The 20,630-nt window shown below is 41.9% G+C and overlaps 1 protein-coding gene across 2 annotated transcripts; it reads left to right on the plus strand.

Annotated features, from left to right (window-relative positions):
- Positions 1 to 2,408: 2,408 nt before the first annotated feature.
- Positions 2,409 to 20,138, plus strand: LOC102298711 (gap junction delta-2 protein). 2 transcript variants are annotated; one of them, XM_005922042.3, is made up of 3 exons: positions 2,409 to 4,071; positions 5,731 to 5,787; positions 17,758 to 20,138. In XM_005922042.3, the coding sequence occupies exons 1-3, from the start codon at positions 4,001 to 4,003 to the stop codon at positions 18,620 to 18,622; spliced, it is 993 nt and encodes a 330-aa protein (XP_005922104.1). In that variant the 5' UTR covers positions 2,409 to 4,000; the 3' UTR covers positions 18,623 to 20,138. The 2 variants fall into 2 exon arrangements, with proteins under 2 accessions (XP_005922104.1, XP_005922105.1); XM_005922043.3 differs by lacking the exon at positions 5,731 to 5,787 and having other exon boundaries at positions 2,411 to 4,071.
- The last annotated feature ends 492 nt before the right edge of the window (positions 20,139 to 20,630 follow it).

The following is a 20,630-nucleotide window of genomic DNA, read 5'->3' on the forward strand; positions in this document are numbered from 1 at the left end:
CGTTGTTTAAAGAAACGGTGTAACACTCCTATATAGCATTCGACAGTGTTAATCAGTCCTGTTGGTGCTGAAAGAATAGCATTCTTTTTGTTCAGCCTATTTTTAAACCTCACTGCAATGTGCACATGTTCAGCCTTATATTCGCTCTATTAATGCCAGGTTTTGCTGGCAACCATGTAGCATCAAGCCAACTGGCATTAAGAGTCCTTGCGAAGGAAATTAAATCACAGTTGAGGGTAGCAGTTTGTAGCTGTGAAAGTGGATGTCTGACTTGTTAGTTCTATTATGTCAGACACTTTTTAAAAATTGGTATCAGGCTGTGATGTTTACAGGACCCTGTGTAGCTTTTATTGGATTAATCATGACCTTCAGCTCATCAGACAGCTGCTGTCCTGAAGGATGAAGCCCAGAGGCAACATACAAGGTGGTTTACTTACTCCACCCAAGGACAGAAAAGATAAGATAAGATAAGATAAGACTTTATTGATCCCACGGCAGGGAAATTTGTGCGTTACCTCAGCTCAGGCACAGATAGCAGAAGAAAAATCAAAAAATCAAAATAAAATGCAAACAAATACAAAATAAGTAAAATAATACACTATACACAACGGTAGCATACACAGCATGTGATTATGGATAGAGGGATGTATGAATGACTGCCTGTCTACCTGTTTAATTCTGTTAGTGTTTTAATAAATTCTATAAATGATCCACTCTCACATACAGCATGTATGAACAGTACACCTCTGCTTTTTTACCTGCAGTCATTTAAATACCAAATCAAGATACTTATAATCTCCCACTGACTGATAACCACTTTTGGTCTCAATATTTTGTCATTCCAGCATCCTTGTTGTTAGGGTAATTTAATTCTTACATAATTCCTATTAAAGATACATGTGCTGTGTAAGGGCATGCATTATTTGTGTGGACATATCCATCCTGATGAGATCAAAGATGAGCTCAAACAGAAAATAAATTAAAATGTCAGAACCCTACAGATGCAAGTGTTTTCTTCAACTATTAATTAACCAGAGGAAACTGACTTCACCCTACTGTTCACTAGCCTGGATTACATTTACATTTTAGGGGTTTTAAGTATAAAAGGCAATGCATTATTAGTGTATGGGTACAGTATGTGAGTTCATGCCTGCTTGAGCCAGCTGTTCTAAGTCACTGAAGAGAAGACACACCTGCGCCCCGCTCTCATTCATGTGCCATGCAGCTCTGAAGTCTCTTTGCAGAGCAGCTGACGGGCTGATGCCAGCCCTTCAGCTGCTCTGGTTGCGACCCACGCCTCATTAAACTTGAGCCATCAACTTGAGCCGGCTGCCTCTACCCTCCATCTTTTCTCTCCCCTTAACAGCACTCCTACGCCACATGTCCTTGGTCAGGGAAAGACCCCAAATCTCCCGCCCCTCCCACTGAAGATGCTGAATTAACAAATTCTCCATTGCTCCCGGTCTCCCTCACTCAGTCATTCTCCGTCTCTCACGCATAAGCATACAGAGGGATGCGGCACGTGTGTTTCCACGCGCACAGCAAGACGGATTGCGCTGTAGACCTCTGTAGAGGTTGTGCATTTTGAATGTGCTCACGTCACTGCCTTTTGCTCATTTTTGAAAGATCCATCAGCACCCTGAATTTGAGGAGGTGCTATCAAATTTCCCCCGAAGCTCCTAAAAGTCACCCACCTTATTCTGCAAGAAATGAGCTGTCAGCTTGAAAAGCGTGTAATCCAAAATCAAAGGAGCATGACTAAAAGGAAGCATGGTGCAAAAGAATCAAAGCTGTCACCTCAAGCCATGACTTCATCCTGGTGCGCTGGTCTCATGTCAGGCCACCGCATCATTTACTTCTGCAAAACTCGACTCAGTCTTCTAGATGGGAAAACCTTGCTATGACTCCCATCTTGGGGGAAAAAAAGTCTTTATTTTTTTCTTCTTTTTTCTTCTCTTGTTCAGATAAAGAGAGTGTATAGGGGATGTTTGTGCATTAGTGTATGAATCTGACTGTATCCATGTGCGTAATGGATGGAGACCATCAAATTCCCACACCACCTTGATCTAATGTCAATGTCACACCAAAGTACAACACTGTGCTCATCTCTCCCGTGAGGGAGACTGAACGCAAGGGCTCTAATGGAGGAGAGACTGATGAGGAACAGAGAGAAGATGAAAAGGGGAAATCGGAAAAAAGGGGTATGAAGGTCAGGCCAGGGTAAAATAGGTGTGTTGTATTCCCCAATACAGTAAGATAGAGAAAGGGAGGGGATATGTGGGGGATGGGGTGGAGCAGAGCTACAATTCTCCTGTAATCCTCCTCCTGGAATCATGAGGTTAGATGATGGGGGCGGGGGGGGGGGGGGGGGGTTACCAAGGAAGAGAGCATTTGAAGTGAAGGGAAACACCGTCGAGCTTCCACACTGGAACAAAGGACTGCAATGAACACAGGGCAGGAGGCACAGTTAGATCACAACTCCGTCTTTTCTGTGCAACATCAGGCAGGAACAGGCACAGCAGTACAGTGGGAGGCATTCTTGCAAGCATAACCGAAGCAGAGATCAGAGTAGCAATCCAAGCACATTTACAAGAGGAGGCAGAGAAGGAGGGAGGGCGAGAAGGAGGGATGAGAGAGAGCAGATCTATGAAAGGAGGAGGAGGGGTGTTGCATGCTCACACAGTGTGACAGAGATAGAGCGATGAACGAGGCTAAGACACACAGAGAGAGAGAGGGAGAGAGGGGAGAGCACAGAGCAGAGATGGGGACCGAACGCTGAGACAGAGGTAGTTGGAAGGACTCAGATCTGCAGAACAAACGTGAGGAAAAGGAGGAAGAGAGTGAAGGTGAAGGAGAGCAGGAGGGAGAGAGGCGGGAGGGAGGGGGGTGCAAGATGATGGAGCCCAGAAATAGGTTTCTCAGGACAGCTTTTCATCCCTGCAAGACATGACTCTTGGTGTTGGACTGTGCTGAATTTAGCCAGGGGGACAACACAGGACAACACAGGACAGCAGGTCTGCAGCACATTGACTGGGTTCAGCCTCACTGGATGCAGCAAAGCAGCTGATTTATTACTGAGGGGCTGGGTGGCAGCGTGTTTGAGCGTGTGTCTTGGAGCGCACGTGTGTGTGCATGTGTGTGTATGCAGGTTTTTATGGGTCCTTGTAGCACTCAGAGCTGTGGGAGCGACCATTCCTCCAGTCATGAAATGACATTCAGCAGGCAGGAGCTTTGTGTGCTGGCGTGGATCTGCAGTCCTCAGTAGGAAGTGCGAGAGTGGGGATTCAAAGCTGTCATCGAGTGCAAGTGTGCGTGTGTGTTTACAGTGCCGTTTGCTGAGGTGAGCCGAGGAGGATCAGCTATATGTGTTGTGTGTGTGTGTTTAGGTTGGAGTAGCAAGGGTGCAGCAAAGGCAAAGCTTCTACACAATGCAAGGACGATTGCAGGGGAGCACCGATGGCAGTGAGTGCAGCTAAAGTACAAGGAGTGCCCTGGGGGTAAGGTGGAGGACAAAGGCAGGGACAGAAGAAGGAGAGGGGAAGGAGAACAGAGGCAAGTGGAAAACAGAGGGTGATCATGGCTGTCATTCAGTGAGCTATAGCATATGCTGTAGCGCAGAGCGGAGTGGTGCGGCAGGGGGAGGACAAGCATCACTGCACAGGGGAGGGGGAGAAACTACGGGAGAGAGAAGGTGGGGGGAGTGGTGTGTGTGTGGTGGGGAGGCGATCAGCTCAGCACCTCTTCAGCACCTGGAAGAGGAGCAGAGCGGGACAGGCCCAGCAGAAGACACTCATTCATTCACGTGCACAGAGATGAACTGATAAGCGGCCAGGTCAACGTGTAGAGGTCAAAGGGAGCTGAGGTGTGACGGGAGTGGGTGGGTGGTTTGACTGTACTCTCTGCTGGTCCTGAGAGCAAGGCGAGGGAGTTCCCTGGAGGAAAGGGGGGTCAGGTCCCCAAGCCCTGTTTCTTCTGACCGTTCTGCCCCCTCTTCATCGCCATGGGAGAGTGGACGATTTTGGAGAGGCTGCTGGAGGCGGCTGTCCAGCAGCACTCTACTATGATCGGAAGGTAAGAGATGGATTTAAGTGGGAAGGTGGTGTTTTCTGGTTTTGTGTCTGCGGTTTTATGTCAACTGATGAGCTGGGATTTTTTTCTTTCTTTCTTTTTTTTTTTTGCACATTACATGCTGTTTTGTATGGATCTGTGGATGGCATCTGTACAGAGACTACCCTTCTCAAGGCTTGTCCCAGTGCTCTCCTCTGTTCCACTATCCCTCACAGTCCTCCCTGCCTTCCCCGTCCTTTCTTCCTCCCTGCTCTCCTCACTCGTATCCTCCACACCCACTATTAGTTAAGGCATAACCTAATTGCACATAGTCAGCAGCAGGCATTACGGTTAATTCAGAGAGGTTCCTATGTTTTTACTAGCTAATAGCCAAGCTATTGATAGATTATGCTTGATGCTGCTGGCCACAGACCAATAGGACAGAAGGAGGAGAGGGGAGTAGGAGTGAGAGGAGGGGAGAACAGAGGTGCGGAAGATGAAAGGATGGTGAGCAAGCAGGTGTGGAGGAAGAATCATGGGGGGAGTTAATGACTCTGAACTCTGAGTGATTTTATTTCCTAAAAAAAACAAAAAAGTTAATCCAATTAGTTTTGACCAGCAGACATTGTTATACTTTGCGTGAGAGTGTTTCGTGGTGGAGAGTTGAACAGACGAGCTTTTAGTTTGATTAGCAGTGGAGACATGCCACGGAGACTTGCTGTAAAATTGGTGTGAAATACGTGCCCCACATGCGTGCCCCACATCATCTCTGTGTGATTAATTGATTGCAAAAGTGGAATTTTCCACCCAGTGAACACAATCCAAATGTCCCGCTTGGATGCTCATTTGGCAAAGTGAAGAGTCAACATGCTTCAGCCTGTGAAATCTGGATGTATATGTCGGCCATTTAAAAACTGCTTTGCTTTGGTAAAAACAAAAAGTAACAGTGAAGACTGTGATCGCCCTGCTGTGTTCATTAACTCAAACTCAACAAGGACATGGCCTAAACGTCTTTTTGCTTCAGTGGTCTTTTGTGTGAGTGTGTGTGTTTCTTGCCCCGTGTAAGTTAAAGGACTGCAAAATGGCTCATGTGTTCATTGTCTGTGAATAAGCCAACATCCTCCAGTGGCACTGGAACTGCGTCAAAGTAACAGAGATGATGTGAGCTACACATTTATACCAAAATTTCAGCTGATCGGCAATTTGAAGCTAAGACAGAGATCCTCCTTCCAACCAAATAATTTCAGTCAACTAATTTCTATATTTTAAAAGTGCATTAACCAACGAATTCATCTGGTCCAGTCCTCATATGGAACAATAACCTGGACGCTGACTTGATTTAAAGATGCATTAAGCAATCTCACAGTCTTGTGAGTCCTTCCCATTGATGGCTTGAGAGTACTGTTGTAACACTGAGAATTAATATCCCACTTGGAAGCCCTACACAGCTTTCAGCTAGTTGTTTTGGTTTCTTTAAGTGGAAAAACCAAAACAATGTTGGTTCGAATGAATGTGGGCAGCCGCTCCCGGTACCGAAGCTAACTGCCCTGTGTAAAAAACGCAGAAGAAACTGGTAAGCAAAGTTGGAGATTTAGCAAATGAAAAAAAACAAAAAAACAATTATGAGTTGGAAGAGCAAACAAGGGCTAAAACGCCAGTGAATATTGGAATTACATTCAACAGGTGGCCAGATAAAGGAGACCGAAGGGATGTCCGTGTTGCTCTGTTTCTGCTGGATATGTGAGTAGGCAACTGTTTGCTAACATGTTAGCCATAACACCTTGATAAGCTAGATGCTAACTGTTGTGAACTTGTTTTGGAGTCTTTCCGCCCCCTAGTGGTCAAAAATTACTTAATGCAGCTTTAAAATAACAGTTCTGGAAGCTGAATCAGTAAAATCCTGTGAGCACAGGGTACAAAGAACGCTGAAAATTAATCTCTGGATGATTCACGCCACCTACAGATTTTCAGAGGCACAGAAGCAACTCTCAATTTGTCTGCTACCTCTTTCAGAAGTCATAAAGACTATTCTCATGATGCACTGGTTTTTTCTTATATGCATAGTTTGATGAGCTATTTGTTGATCATGCACTTCACTGGCTGAACACTAATAAAGGGTATCCTGAATACCAAAGATGTGTTTAGTAAATCGAGTGGTACAGTTTAGAACAGGGCACTTTTTTGTGTGAGATGTGATAGCGTTTACTATATTTATTTTCTATTATGTGTCAAACTGTCCAAAGACACGTGACATTGGATAGTTAAATGATAGTAAAAAAAAAAGCGCATCTCCATCATATAGTAGTATGAAATCCACAGCTATGTTCGACTCTGCTGAATACAGTGAAATGCTTTGTAAATGATCCCCGTGTGTTTGGCTTTCCTCAGAGTGTTTGTCCTACAAGGCTCTTTAGTTGACCCTAGAGCATTAGCTGTAACATTATCTGCTTCCCAGTGGCGGGGTTTCCTCCATTTTTCTTCCATCTGCTATGTAAGCCAAGAAACCTTTGTTTTTGAGTCTCTCTGTACATTATTTGTTAGCATTTTTTGTTTTAGGCCCCCGAACAGCTTCTTATTTTCTCTACGCCGCTTTCGATTTTGTCCCTTTAGTTAGCATGTGTGCAGGATATCTGAAGATGTACAGGAAAACTCACAAGTACCTTGGACAGAGAGGCCGTGGACTAGCTTGTAGCAAGTTATTTTTAAGTGGTGATATTGCTTTTCAACTATAGAAAGGAAAAGAAAACATTAGACATTCCTAGGTTATCTCAGCAGTAAGACAAAAAACAACAACAACAAAAAATGCCTTGACTCCTAAACCTAAGCATGTGTCTGCATGGTCAGGAAATCAGTGACACTTAATAATTAAAAGACAGGAATCATGTTTCTGGATGTACCAGCAAGTTGGAGAATTGTTCACCACTGGCACAGTTTTGTGCTGTCAAGGTGCCTCCTAGATTGTTAACGCCAAACCCCACACTAAATTATGTGTGGAGTCAAAATTGTTGCACTGACCTCTATGGGTTGAAAGGTTCAAGTCTGTTGCACCACTGACCACAGCCAACAACCATTGTTGGCTGTGGTCCATTGCACTCGTGAACACAACCGTGATGTAGTGTTGCACTGTTGTGCGTCGTGAAGTCCTGCACTTCACAGGGTGTGGCATGCAGCGACTGGTAGATGGCATCACAAGTAGGATGTTCAGCCTGTGTGTCGTTACTTTGACAACGTTTGCATGTGTTCGCTTGCAGTTTTAATGGATGCGGTTCCAAAGCACAGAACAGTGACGTTTCGACATAAAAGGTCTCCCCTGCATCCAAACTTTGGAACATGGTTGCATGTCAGTCATCTCTTTTTGAGTGCCGACACGAGGATGTAAATCCACCGTGAGACACCGACAGCATTTTCAGATGTTTAGACTGTCTTTTTGAGCTACAATTAAGCTGTTTCTTAATTGTAGGTTTAAGCTAACCTATGCCCTGGCATAGGATAGATAATTAGCTCAGGATTACAGAAGAGTGTTTGAAATAGAAACGGACCAACTCTACACTGTGGCATAGGTTAGCTTAATTATGGTCTTTGATCGAGACAGACAAATTGAGAGTTGCTTCTGTGCCTCTGACTAACCACAGGTGCCTTGCGTATTATGACTCATTCAGTTATTAATGTTGTGTATTGTGAAATTTTCATAAGCTTGACTTCTAACTGCACAATGTACAATGTGTGCATGGATAACCGATGACTATACTCATGATAACATGGAAATGAAAATCATTGTCAAGGCTGCAGTAATCCACCTCTATCCCAAACCAGTTTTACAGTTATGATAACCCTGAAATCTTTTGCATTAGATAGTATAGTCAGTCTTAGTCTGTTAATTGTAACAAATTAATGACATTTCTGATAAGAATGGAGGTCAGCACACAGACCTGTATATCTATTTTCTGTACCTAATAAAGATTTAACAAAATCTGCACTGAATACGTGATGTTTGTTAGCACTATCCTCTCCAACTTAAACATTCAGTCTCCAAAATTAGGAAAACGAAATTGTTATTTTATTCTTATGCCAATGGCACAGCTCTATTTATGTACATTTGTGTAAAACATGACACTAGCAGCCTTGATAATGTTTGTGGTTGTTTTCTATGCATATTAACTGACTTCTGGTTACAATTAAAACAATAATTTCATTTTTTGTACATCTACAGCCTTCACAATAAAAATTTTACAGCAGTAATTTACTTTTTGTTTTGTCCTATTCGTAATTCTTGCTGATATACAATCTCATACAAATTAAGTATTTAAGTAGGTGTGATAGACAAATAAATTACATGTCCATATAATACTGCAAACTGAATGTGGAGGCCATGCATCTAACACCTAGGCTCGTCATTTTTCCCAGTCCTTAATCTGTATACAAAAATCACATCATTACAATATATTTTAAAGCACACAACTACAGGCAATAAACTGTTTAATATTCACATACAGTAATACAGTTTGTGTGTGTGTGTATGTGTGTGTTTCACATGTGGTGCTTAAACCATTTGCAGATCGCAGGTGTGAATGTTTGTGATGTCTACCGTGACAAAAATGCATCCGACCGTGTGAAGATCAAGCCTTTGGGTGCGAGATATATAACTTGCCTCTCCTTGACTGCATTGCTGTAGTGAGGTCAGCGCAAAAGATGAGCTGGAAAAAAAAGAGGCAGAGATAATGGAGCACTAGAGTGATCTGAGGAAGATAAAATAATAAAGGTAACCGGATGGATAGAGAGGAGATGATGGGCGCTGTAGAGGCAGAACAAAAAAGCTGCAACGGATGGATGAGGGTGGGGGTGAGACAGAGGGAGGAAGAAAAGTTTTCCCTCTGCAGAGGTTTATCGCTCGGAATCTGTGTCAGAGATCCTTCAACTGAAGTTGCTGGCTGACCCGGCACACAATGTTGACAGCAGTGTTCATGAAGCAGCTCTTTTAAATGTTCAGGTTGATTCTGAGATAAAGTAAATGTAAATGTCATTGTCTATGCTGTTAAAGCCACAAAAGTACATTTCCATAGATTACATTCTGTAAACTGCATTTCAATCAGATTAAGAATTAGTTTACAAAGTGCTGTTTGCTGTTATTCATTTATGCACTTTTAGATTTCTGCATCTATTTACCCTTTATTTGTTTTTTATTCTGTGATGAAGCTCTAAATGATCCATTATTCATCATCTATCACTCCCCACTTAAGCAGTATAAACCATAAAATCTTAATAAATGCTTCGTGCCTCTTGTTGCACGTTGCAACTGATGTCAAGTCATTCATTAAAAATGTATGCAGAGTTGACCAGCCTTTTAATGCAACAAAGTGGTGTATGAAATACACCTTGTTGCTCTGCAGTGCTGTTTATATGGCTGGAAGAACCTGCACTTAGACAGGCAGCCCGGAATGGTTTGACGTGACCGAACATATCTGGGTTCTTGTTTGTTGGCTTTAAAAGCAAGATGCACTCTTTGCCCCGAAGTTGTTCACTCCTGCAGTTTTCATGGTCATGTTCTTTTCCTAAATGGGTCAGGATATCCACAAGAAGGCGGTACCCTACTTTGAGAAGGGCACCCTAGTTCTCCCAAAATAATCAGAGATGCAGGAATGCTCTGTGTAAATTGAGGACATCATCCCTTCTGACAGAATATACTTCATGTATCATTGATAACCATCTTCCTGGATAAGATTTATTCCACCCGAGAAGGTTTTGTTGCAAAGCAAAACAACGGCGTCCATATTGCAGCATTAGAAAGGATTAGTAATCCATCATCGTTCGCCAAGGAGCAGGACTGTCGTTCAAATTAAAGCATTTTCCTGCACATCTATAGTTGTCATTAGTTTATTTGTGCAGCAGTCCCTGATGTTGAATGAAATTGATTGCACGGTTTGCCACTAGCGCTGAGCTCAGCTTTCACTCAGCGCGGGCTATTATTCATTTCAGCAACACATCAGCGGTGTGTGTAAGAGTTTTATCAGGCATGTAATGTTTCCCCTATACATAGCCTAAATGTATATTTAATGACTTCCCACATGTAGTGATATTTTCTGATTCGATTCAGAAAGGTTTTGTTAAACTTTTATGAATTGTGAGCCTGTTATTAAACACCCAAACTCCCTTAAAGAAAGCATTTTGAAGATGTTTTTTTTAAGGTAAAAATGTAGTCCAGGAAAAATGTGCACCAGAGACCGAAGTAATGACTAATGTAAATGCTTATTTCTTTTTCTTTAACATAAACAAGGGCTGGTTTAAAAGATGTGAAGTGAGGCATGCATGTATGTGGGCTGCACTGAGATTTTTAAACTATTTGCAGTGTTCTAATTATTCATGGCTTAAAATAAAGACAAACTTTAACTTCCTCTTGGGTAAATCCTGGTGGCAAAGATGTCTAACTAGAAATGTTTGACACCGACAACCTAACAAATCTATGATACTATGATACAATATGTAAAGCTCCAATCTAAAATAAAAAGAATAAATCAGTAAAAAGTAATAAACAGCCTATTCTACAGGTAGACAGATCAATCCCAATATCGATATTATCTATGCCAACCCTGGTATTGGTATTAGATCTATGCTAGCATGATAGGATCAATGCCTTATTTCTATCCTAAGTTCAGTAGCCCATTGAATTGTGTTATCTATTGTATTCACAGCCTATGGCACATTTAAACAACAGAAGGTGAAAAGCTGAAAGGCGCATTTCGTTGTGTTAACTAATTATTGTGGAAATTAAAATTCACAGTTAATTAGTAGTCATTAAAATGTGTTCAGCATTTGTCAAAATGATGATGATTCAATTCATAAATCACGACGCCACTGCTCTCCCCTCCATATGCTGTCTTTATAGGTTCAAAGTATCGGTATCCTGTATTGATCTGGCATCAGCTCGATACCAAAGTTTGCAGTATCACACACCACTAGCCTAATCACAAACTTAGCCATCAGCTAGTGAAGGTTTAAAATATGGACAGAGTTAGGAGGCGGGCTGAGTGGGAGAGACATGAAATAAGCGTTCACCTTGCACAGGTGAACGGTGCTATCATGTTATATTGTGGGAAGTCAATTTACAGGAGCCAACCATGTTACTAGAGTCTGACTGTCTTTAATGGCACATTGCAGGTTTAGGAAAGAAAACACGCAGTTTGAGGGTCATTAATAACAAATACATTTCCCTCAGTTGAAATAAGAAATTAATACACACATTAGAAGGAAGTTAGGGACATTCATTAATGTGCAGATTGAATCATATTTTACTGTGATACATAATGACAGTACTTACAATAGTAAGCCACTTGGTTTGGAAAGTAACCATCAAGTTAGTGTGCTCTAACTTTCAGAAAGGACAACTGATTAGAATTTAAATAATCTGCCAGAAAAGCCATGAGGCAGGAAGCTGTTTCACACCCCAACATATGCAAACACAAATATTATAGACAGGTTATTGTATGCAACTCTAAGCCAATGTTTAAATGAACAAAAGCTCGCACGTTGTGATGAACAAAGCATCTGAATTCACAAAGTGTTTATATGGTCTTTCAGTAACTTCTAGTAATTAGCTTGTGATTAGAAGCTTTTACAGCTGTAAACTCCCACTAATATAGATCTGTGTTCGCTGGTTTTATAACTAGCAAGTTATATATCAGAAGCGCTTTTCCAACCTCTTTCCACGAGGCTAAAACTCCATTAATACTTTTTACAGAGAAACTTGCTACATACAATTTTACTAAAAGCCTTACAATTAAATCTTTGCAACTCAACACACAATCTAACCAGCGCTGACAAGTAGCAAAGGTTCTGTTTACTGACCTTATGTAGAGGCTACATTTTAGCAGCGGAGATATTTTTATAAAAAAGTAACTAAGATTTTATGTGTTTTTTGCAATTAAACAGTCAGATGAAAAGCCCCTACATAAAAATTAAGGTTAAATATGCTACTTTAGGAAAACTTGTGAGTGCTGTTTGAAATATTAGGGACAAAAAACTTCTAACAATTTGTTACTTTTCAGCACCAGATTTTTATGCTTAAGAAGATATCCTCTGAAGACAAACATACAGTGCAACCACATGAGGCAGCTGATTTTTGTCTGCTGCAAGACTTAAAGGTTCTGGCACTAAAACATATTAGAGAGACAGAGCAGAGCTGATGCATTCTGGGAACTATCAAAATTAAAAAGGGGTCTTATGCAACGTCCTGAACAAATACCATTTAAAGTATGAGTCCAATTTCCCAGTCTTGCTATTTTGGGTAGGTCTGAAAAGGTCAGGCTCGGTGACGCGGTGATGTTTCCTGTTTTTATCAAGGATAGCTTTGACTACTTGTTATCTAGTTTGGGAGAAACTTGTGTGAAACTTCAGAGCTGCGTAAACTTAGCTGCGCTAACCTGTAATCATCTCTTTTCTCGTCAATATCAAGCATTTCATTAATAAATATATAAAAAAAATATCTCCTGTAACTCCTTCATCCTCAGTAACCAGACTTCCATTACAGTGATGCTGAGTCATTTGCCCTGTCAGTCGCCCTTGTGTATTTATTTGCCAAAAATGTCAATATTTTTCAATTCAATATCCATTTAATTAAATTTTATTTATACAGCACCAAATAAAAACATTAAAATCGCCTCAAGGGGCTTTATATTGTAAGGTAGACCCTACAATAATACATAAAGAGTAAAAACAATCATATGACCCCCTATGAGCAAGCACTTTGGCGGCAGTGGGAAGGAAAAACTCCCTTTTAACAGGAAGAAACCTCCAGCAGAACCAGGCTCAGGGAGGGGCAGGGCCATCTGTACAAAAATGTATTACAGGAATAAAATGGGAGACCTGATGTGTGTAAAATCCCATCATTACGCCAAATACTGTACTGTAGGCCAAGATGTCATATAAATGGAATCTTCTGAAATTGTATATTGATGTGATCAGCAAATCGTGCTGGTTCGGGATACACAAAGAAATGCTGATGCCATTTATTTGGTTTTCAAGTTATTTTAGATAGAAACACTTATGCATAATATTTGCCTCGCTAGCTTGAGTCGAGATGAAAGAGTAATTTTAGATGACATAAAGACAAACGGGATAGAGGAAAGCTGCATCTGGCGTGCTCTGCATTATCATTGCGGATGGTTAGGCCAAGCGATGAGTTAACAGAAACGTTGTGTGTAGGAATTTCTTCCCCCAGCTTTCTTTGAGTGGCGTGAAGTAGTTTGGCATAAAATAAAAATACTCATCATAAACCGTTCTAAGGCATCTTTCTCAAGCGCAGCTGTAATGGTTTTGCTGTGAAGATTGAGATCTCGCTGTTGTCTGTTAGCTGAGGTATAATTGGCACAGATACCTGTAGAGTGTCCCCCAATTAACTTTCCCGTTTCCTCCGTTATTCCTGCAAAACAGCTGGAGGCCATTTCCCTCCGAGATGTTGAATGAGCAAGTGATATAATTACATTTCTGCCCATGTTGACTCTGAGTCGTGGCACAGTGGAAACTAGCAGGATGAAAAAGCTGTTGTGGTTTGAGTCTGACGTCGCTAAACTCGGGCAGATTTTTAAAAACCGTTTCTGTTTCACACTCTAAGTAACGTATTTCAAGACAGCAGGGGTAAGAGAACCACCGCAGCTCAAGTTTAGCTTAAATTACCGTATTCGTCACGCTGACTCGTAGTTGCACTTCAGGCATTCGTGCACATCTGCCGGATATGTGGGCAAGACCTTAAACTATTAAAACACTTTAAGAGAGGAGCAGTGATGAGAGGCGGGGGGATAGAAATGTCTGCACTCTGATAATTAAGCTGTCTAATTTCAAGGCCCGGTAAGGTCTTTATTCATTATGTGCTGCCATCAGCAATCATTGGAGCTTATTATTGAGAGCGTATGGGTGGCAGGAATATTTTTATCCAGGTTTCTTCACAGCTAACTGCACTTATCCAGCGCTTCAGAGGCCAGTCTGTGCACCTTCATATATTAACAGTTACTTTCTTATATTCACAATCTATGTATGAAAGCAAGTGTAGGTTTTCTGGTGCATTTGTGCTTGTGGGCCTCTGTTCTCCCTGGAGGCTGGCAACAGCAGCTGCTGCATGAATGAACGTGTGTGTGTGTGTGTGTGTGTGTGTTAAAGCCTCTGGGAAAGACAGAGCTTGCATGTCCAGCCGACACACCAGCTGATGAGCAGCTAACATTACACTGCACACACAATCTTACAGGTCAATCAGCTGCCTGAGGATCACTTTGAAGGTTAACGCAACAAAATACCACCTCATTATCTTTACTTCCTCCTATTTCTGTCCCTCTAGACATAAACGTTAACATGCCCATGAGCTGCTGTTTGTCTCTGCGCTTTATGAAAATGTCAGCTGTCAGTGATGAAGCCCAAGAAAGCAGATATTAAAAAAGAAGATCCAGACGTGAACACGATCCATAGACGCAGAAGGATTGACTTCTAAATCTTATCAAATCTCCTGGACAGTGGTAGGGATTTAGAAGGTCTCTAAAAATGTAATGATTAGTCTTAGATTTAACCGGGTCCTCCGGGAAGCAGGATGCTAAATTAGGTGACGAGTGGGGACTGATGTGGGAGACAATTTAGCAGCCATTTAAGAAACTTTTGGTGACAGGAACCATCGTGTAATATGTCGTAATGCCTGAATCTTTTTCATGCCCACTTATATGAATCAACTCTTCAAGTATTTTAATATTCTGCCCCATGGGTTTGAGACACTAAAACTTCTGACATCTTTTTCATTATTCATGATTGTTATTGAATATTCTGCAGGTTCAGGCCTTCGGGCTGTCCCAATCTTCTCCTAGTTACCGTATTGGCTAGTTATGCTGCAGGACTTAAAGCACTGATGTTTGCAGACAACGTTTGGGCGCTGCTTTCTGCTAATGCAGCAATCTGCCCCATGCTGATTATTCCGTTATCCAGCAGTAGAGCAAACACATAAACCACCACACACAAACAAACACACACAGCACTCAATACAGGGAACACCTTGGGATTTTTTTTTAATGACAAAAAAAGCAGAAGTAATGACTGGATTTTTAAATGACTGCAATGCTGCGCTACTTTAAAATTGAACAAACTCTGAGGAGGACAAGAAAACTGCAATCACAAAGTCCTTATCCCTCTATATTTATGTAAAAAAAAAAAAGCCCAGTTTTTCGTTTAGATGGTGGTGACTACAGACAAATACATACTGACCTATGTCGATGTAATGAAAGACTGGTATAGAGCACTATTTAAAATTTTTGTCAACAGATTTGGATTTGGTCCATCACTAAAAAAGCTGTTACAATGATGAACACATTACAGCAGAGTGGAAAGCTTGTCGAGATGAACTGATATTACATGTTGCAGTACATCTATGTGGATGCACTCATCGGAAATCACGATGCATGACATTTTAAGAAGAAGAAAAAGCTTCAATCCTCTTACCTTCAGTCTGAGGACAGTCTGAACTAAGAATATTTCAGTTCAACATTAAAAAACATGTCGCCCATGAGTCTGTGGCATTACACACCGATGTTTACAGCAGGAAGATTCAGTGGCATTAAGTTGTAATTATAACATAGTAATTATCACTGGGCAGAGAAGCAGCCAATTTCTTTTATTACCTTGATTAGAAAATCAAGGTAGAGTGCAGAAAAGCTGCTCTTGAGCCTCTTGCATGGTTTTAAATCAACATCCAGCACTGCAGATTCTCACACTGACACTGACCTAGAGTTAGTCATATATCCTCTATCTTTTAAACAAATATTTGCATACAGACGAGCTGTGTCGACCACAGATCTTCGTCCCTGTGAGCAGAATGCGTCAAATCTTCCTGTGGTGCAGAGAACCATCAATATCATTCATTCAGCCATATCGACTGCTGTCAAACCACTAGTGAGCCCGTACACATCAGGCTAACCGCAAAGGAGCAGATGTTGACAGATGTCTTAATGTGAATGACACACAGGACCAGATTTGAACTTCTGAAAGTCCAAAGATGCGGGGGAGCTTTATTCTGCTGGATTTTTAACCATGATGGAAGTCAGTGTAGCGTGCACGCTGGCAGCTGCTCTGAGCACAGGCGACTGTGAGTCTTTGCCATTTTGCACAAGTCATACACATGGCTGACTCTTCCTCTTTGTGTCTGTGTCCTCGTGGCTGTCTTCTTCGCACAAAAACACACACACAGGCATGCATTCGCAGGTGGAGCAGCGATAGTCCTGCAGCAAGGCACTGCTCTATTTTAAGTCTGTTTCATGCTAACGCATGTTCCCCTGGTGTACCTCTTACCTTCACCCGTCTTTCCCTTGGCTTCAGCAAATTGCCTCCTCTTTCACATCATTCAAACAAATGTATTTTTTTTCACTTGTCGGATATTTCTAACAACTGTAGGCTATTTTTCCCCCCCATACTGGGTGTCTATACAGCCATCCTCTGCAGGTTGCTGTGGTTACTGGTCACTGAAGGTCGGTAGGCATTTTGAGCCCTCATTAAAAGATAAAGTATGGAGTCTCATTTTATAGCAAACAAGTTAGGATGCACGTGCATATTTAAAATACAACAAAATCCCATTACTTTGGCTATTGTCCTACGTAGCTGCCTTTCACTTCAGGGCCAGCTCCCATCTATCTCTATCCCTTTACTTCCCGTCTGTGGCCCCCTCTTGTGCTTGGATACAAGAGTGTGCTAAGCAACTGGCTCTTCCACACAGGGAGCATTCACATCCACGGCTGTGGCATAAATACCAGGGAACTCAATGATGTGCAGGCTTTCCTCGCTCATTAGAAAGAGCTGACACTGCAGCCCTAAAGCCAGAGTCCTCCTCCGCAGTGCCCATACTGGATCGACACCATGAAAATAACAGAACAGCTGTACTGCTCTCTAGATCCACCGGTCCCTGGACACAGCTTTCTATAACTGCAGCAAAGCACTAATGATGCTCAATGGGAAGTCCATGCAGTTTTTAGCAAATGCCACCTCCTCGGGAGAGCAGCTCCCTATAGTTGAGGCAACTCGTTCTTTTCTATGTGAGCTCTTTAAATAGCTACACATCTAAAAGCTTTGCAACTGTGACGGTTGTTGCCCCTTAATACGGTGCATGCTTCTTTCCTCACTTGGGAGTCAACAATGAAACAGAAGGAGGTTATTTATACAGCAATATACTATTCAGTTGCTTTGCAACAGAGATATTTTGGTATGTTTGATAAAAGCTAATTAACACTAGGGGAAATATGCTAACATGCGAGACTGATTCTTAAATCAGTGGGTGTCTATTATAGCTGTTGCCATTCAGTTCCATTTCAGTCCAGCTGTGAAAATGAGTGTGAAATCATCTTTATCTTATGATTAGTGACCTGAGGTGCGCATGCTATCTAGAGCACAGCTCCATCATCCCAGGGTATTGTTTATCACGGCAGCTGCTTACAAGCACACAAATACGCGTGCACACGCACACACATGCAAAGTGAATGTAGTGTCACTGTCCCTTTAATTTTCAGAAACGCATATTCAAAAAAAATCAAAACCACTATTGTCGACAGCACCTATTCACCATTAACTTTATACCGACTCACTCGTACGGTCATGCCCACATATAATGTTCCTTTGTGGATTTGCTCCTCATTAACTGATGCTGTCTTTCTCCTGTTTCACCACCTTCCCTTCCTGCCCTCTCTCCTTCTGTCTCTGCAGGATCCTGCTGACAGTGGTGGTGATTTTCCGTATCTTAATAGTTGGCATAGTGGGGGAGAAGGTGTATGAGGACGAGCAAATCATGTTCATTTGTAACACCATGCAGCCCGGCTGCAACCAGGCTTGTTATGACAAGGCATTCCCAATCTCGCACATCCGCTACTGGGTTTTTCAGATAATCCTGGTGTGCACGCCAAGCCTGTGCTTCATCACCTATTCTGTCCATCAGTCAGCCAAAGCACGTGATCGAAGCTACTCTCTGCTGCATCCTTACATGGATCACCATGGTCATGGCCACCATGGTCGCCACCATGACCACCACTCTCGTAAGCTTCATGCCCGAAACATCAACGGCATCCTGGTGCACCCCGACAGTAGTAAGGAGGATCATGACTGCTTGGAGGTCAAGGAGATCCCTAACGGACCCCGGGGACTCCCTCCAACTCACAAGAGCTCTAAAGTGCGACGGCAAGAAGGCATCTCCCGTTTCTACGTCATCCAGGTTGTGTTCCGCAATGCGCTCGAGATCGGCTTCTTGGCGGGCCAGTATTTCCTGTACGGCTTCAACGTGCCGGGGATGTTTGAGTGCGATCGCTACCCATGCGTGAAGGAGGTGGAGTGTTACGTGTCCCGTCCCACAGAAAAGACTGTGTTTTTGGTCTTTATGTTTGCAGTTAGTGGCATATGTGTGCTACTTAACCTGGCAGAGCTCAACCACCTTGGCTGGAGGAAGATAAAAACGGCCATCAGAGGGGTGCAGGCCCGGAGAAAGTCCATCTGTGAAGTGCGCAAGAAGGATGTTTCACACATGTCCCAAGCCCCAAACCTGGGCAGGACCCAGTCTAGTGAGTCAGCCTACGTCTGACAGAGGCTTCTCTGCCTGGGGGCTCAAAGACCTTTTAAATATTGGAGAAGAGCTTTTCCCTGGCCGCAGACCACCCATCAGTAGGCACAAAACTGACAACTGCATTATTATTCAGGGGCACAGATGGACTCTGTGTAGTGACGATGAACCATTACTTCACCAAGTAGAGTTTTTGACACTTTGAAACTAAAAAGGTAACCGTGTTGCTGTAACATTGAGAGCTCTGCTCTGCCTAGGTGACACTAGGTGCCTTCACAGAACCCAACTGACAAAACTGAGCAATTACAAATAATATTAATAGACTGTAGGTTTAAAGGTTGTGTGAGGTTGAATTATCTGAAGTTCTTCATTATTTGCCTTTGCTGTAGCTTAGAAATCCTCTCATTTTCCAATTATGTGTGCATATGCAAGAGCTTAAGCGCGTGCATGCATACGCATGTGTGTGGGGAAAAAAAGCCAATCTCTGACTCAAGTCAGGATAATTGAATGCTAAACTAATCTGAGCTACTGAGAGAAAAATAATGTCCACACTGTTAAGACCACACAGTGGACAAACAAGCACCTTTTGAACAACACAAAATGATCAGCACTAAAATGTTTAGTAAACTGGAACACATCATTTATTGTATCAGACTTTTTTCCTAAAATTTCTCACAAATCTCCATATTCTTCACCGCATTAGGTGCCAAACAGACTGCAGACTCACATCACCTGAGAGCTTCTGCTCAAAATAGGACACAGGGTGCACTGAAGATGAGGTAGATTACTTTCCAACACTGTGTCAATGCACCACAATGCTCCCAGTGCCTGCAAGGCACTGTTTACGTTCACACACAAAAAAGAAAAAAAAATCAAGTAAAGTGTGCCAGTGTTTGCACTTTGGCTTGTAAAATGTTATTGCTGTTGAAAGCTTATGAATGGAATTACACACTTTAAACAGGAAAAGTATTGTAGTCACAAATATTTTAACATGTAACCTCAAGCTTTTTTTCACAAGCTGATTTGGTGCCATATTTCAAAGTTACTGTACATAGATGAAATGTTATAATTACACTTAGTGTTTTCACTATGCGGTAGAGATAGGCTGTACTTGGGTGGGGGAATAGGGGCTTGGTTGGTTATGAAAATTAATCATAGATTGCCAGCTTTAATGAGATGTATTAATAATGTGCTCTTTGTAATGCCTTTACCCTCTGATGGAAACTGTATGTTCCAAGAAGTGACTTCCCTCTATGGACTCTGAAAAAGGCATGTAACTGAAGCATTATTAGAATGGATAGATTATGAGATGTAACTTTAAAAAAGAGACTGTTTAATTTATTTGCATCCTGCTCCTGTGAAATGTAATACTCAGCATGCATGAAGATGAAAACTATAAAGAGATATGAGCATAGAATCTCGTTATGGGAATAATGAAAGCAAATACCTGAAAGGCGCCACAACTGCAGCAATAACAATAATAATGATAATATATAGTATGTGACAAAAAATATGTGAATAAATCATTATGCAGTGATTTTGGCTGTGCTTTGTTTAACAAAGATGTGATAATTACTATGCACTGTTGCCTTTCTACTTTCGTTGTGTGGTGTTAGCTGATAACAGTCATGCAGGTACACCATGCAAAAAGGAATTTCACTGGAACACTACATCAGCATATGTTTAATGCTATTACTACTGCTAATGCGGTGCAGTGTAGGTTCAAGCTTAAAGAATGGTGAGTTTCAAAAGTCTTCATTTAAAATACATGGACGAAAGTAGGGGGCCGGTGTTCTGACAAAACACCCTACCTATCAAGTTGTCCTAGATGTTGTTACTGCGCATGCGTACAACTCAAAACGCCCATGTTTTTTGGTGTTAATAGTACACGCCTATTATTTGATCCTACCCCGATCTTGTGCGTGTGAAAAATGGTTAGTATTATATGTTTTACTTCTTTATTACAGTTGATACTTGTTTTCCGTAAGCTGTTGTCAATTTGTTAACTTTTCAAGCTAAGTTGCGTTTA

This window comes from Haplochromis burtoni, unplaced genomic scaffold, assembly GCF_018398535.1.
Source record: "Haplochromis burtoni strain Fernald_Lab_line unplaced genomic scaffold, NCSU_Asbu1 Contig_56, whole genome shotgun sequence".
NCBI lineage: Eukaryota > Metazoa > Chordata > Actinopteri > Cichliformes > Cichlidae > Haplochromis > Haplochromis burtoni.

What these genes read in the sequence shown, in the direction of transcription:
- LOC102298711 (XM_005922042.3), top strand. Translation starts at nt 4,001, where the DNA reads ATGGGAGAGTGGACGATTTTGGAGAGGCTGCTGGAGGCGGCTGTCCAG. An exon ending in CACTCTACTATGATCGGAAG is followed by an intron (nt 4,072 to 5,730) that starts GTAAGAGATGGA and finishes TACATTCAACAG; the next exon opens with GTGGCCAGATAAAGGAGACC. An exon ending in GCTCTGTTTCTGCTGGATAT is followed by an intron (nt 5,788 to 17,757) that starts GTGAGTAGGCAA and finishes CTGTCTCTGCAG; the next exon opens with GATCCTGCTGACAGTGGTGG.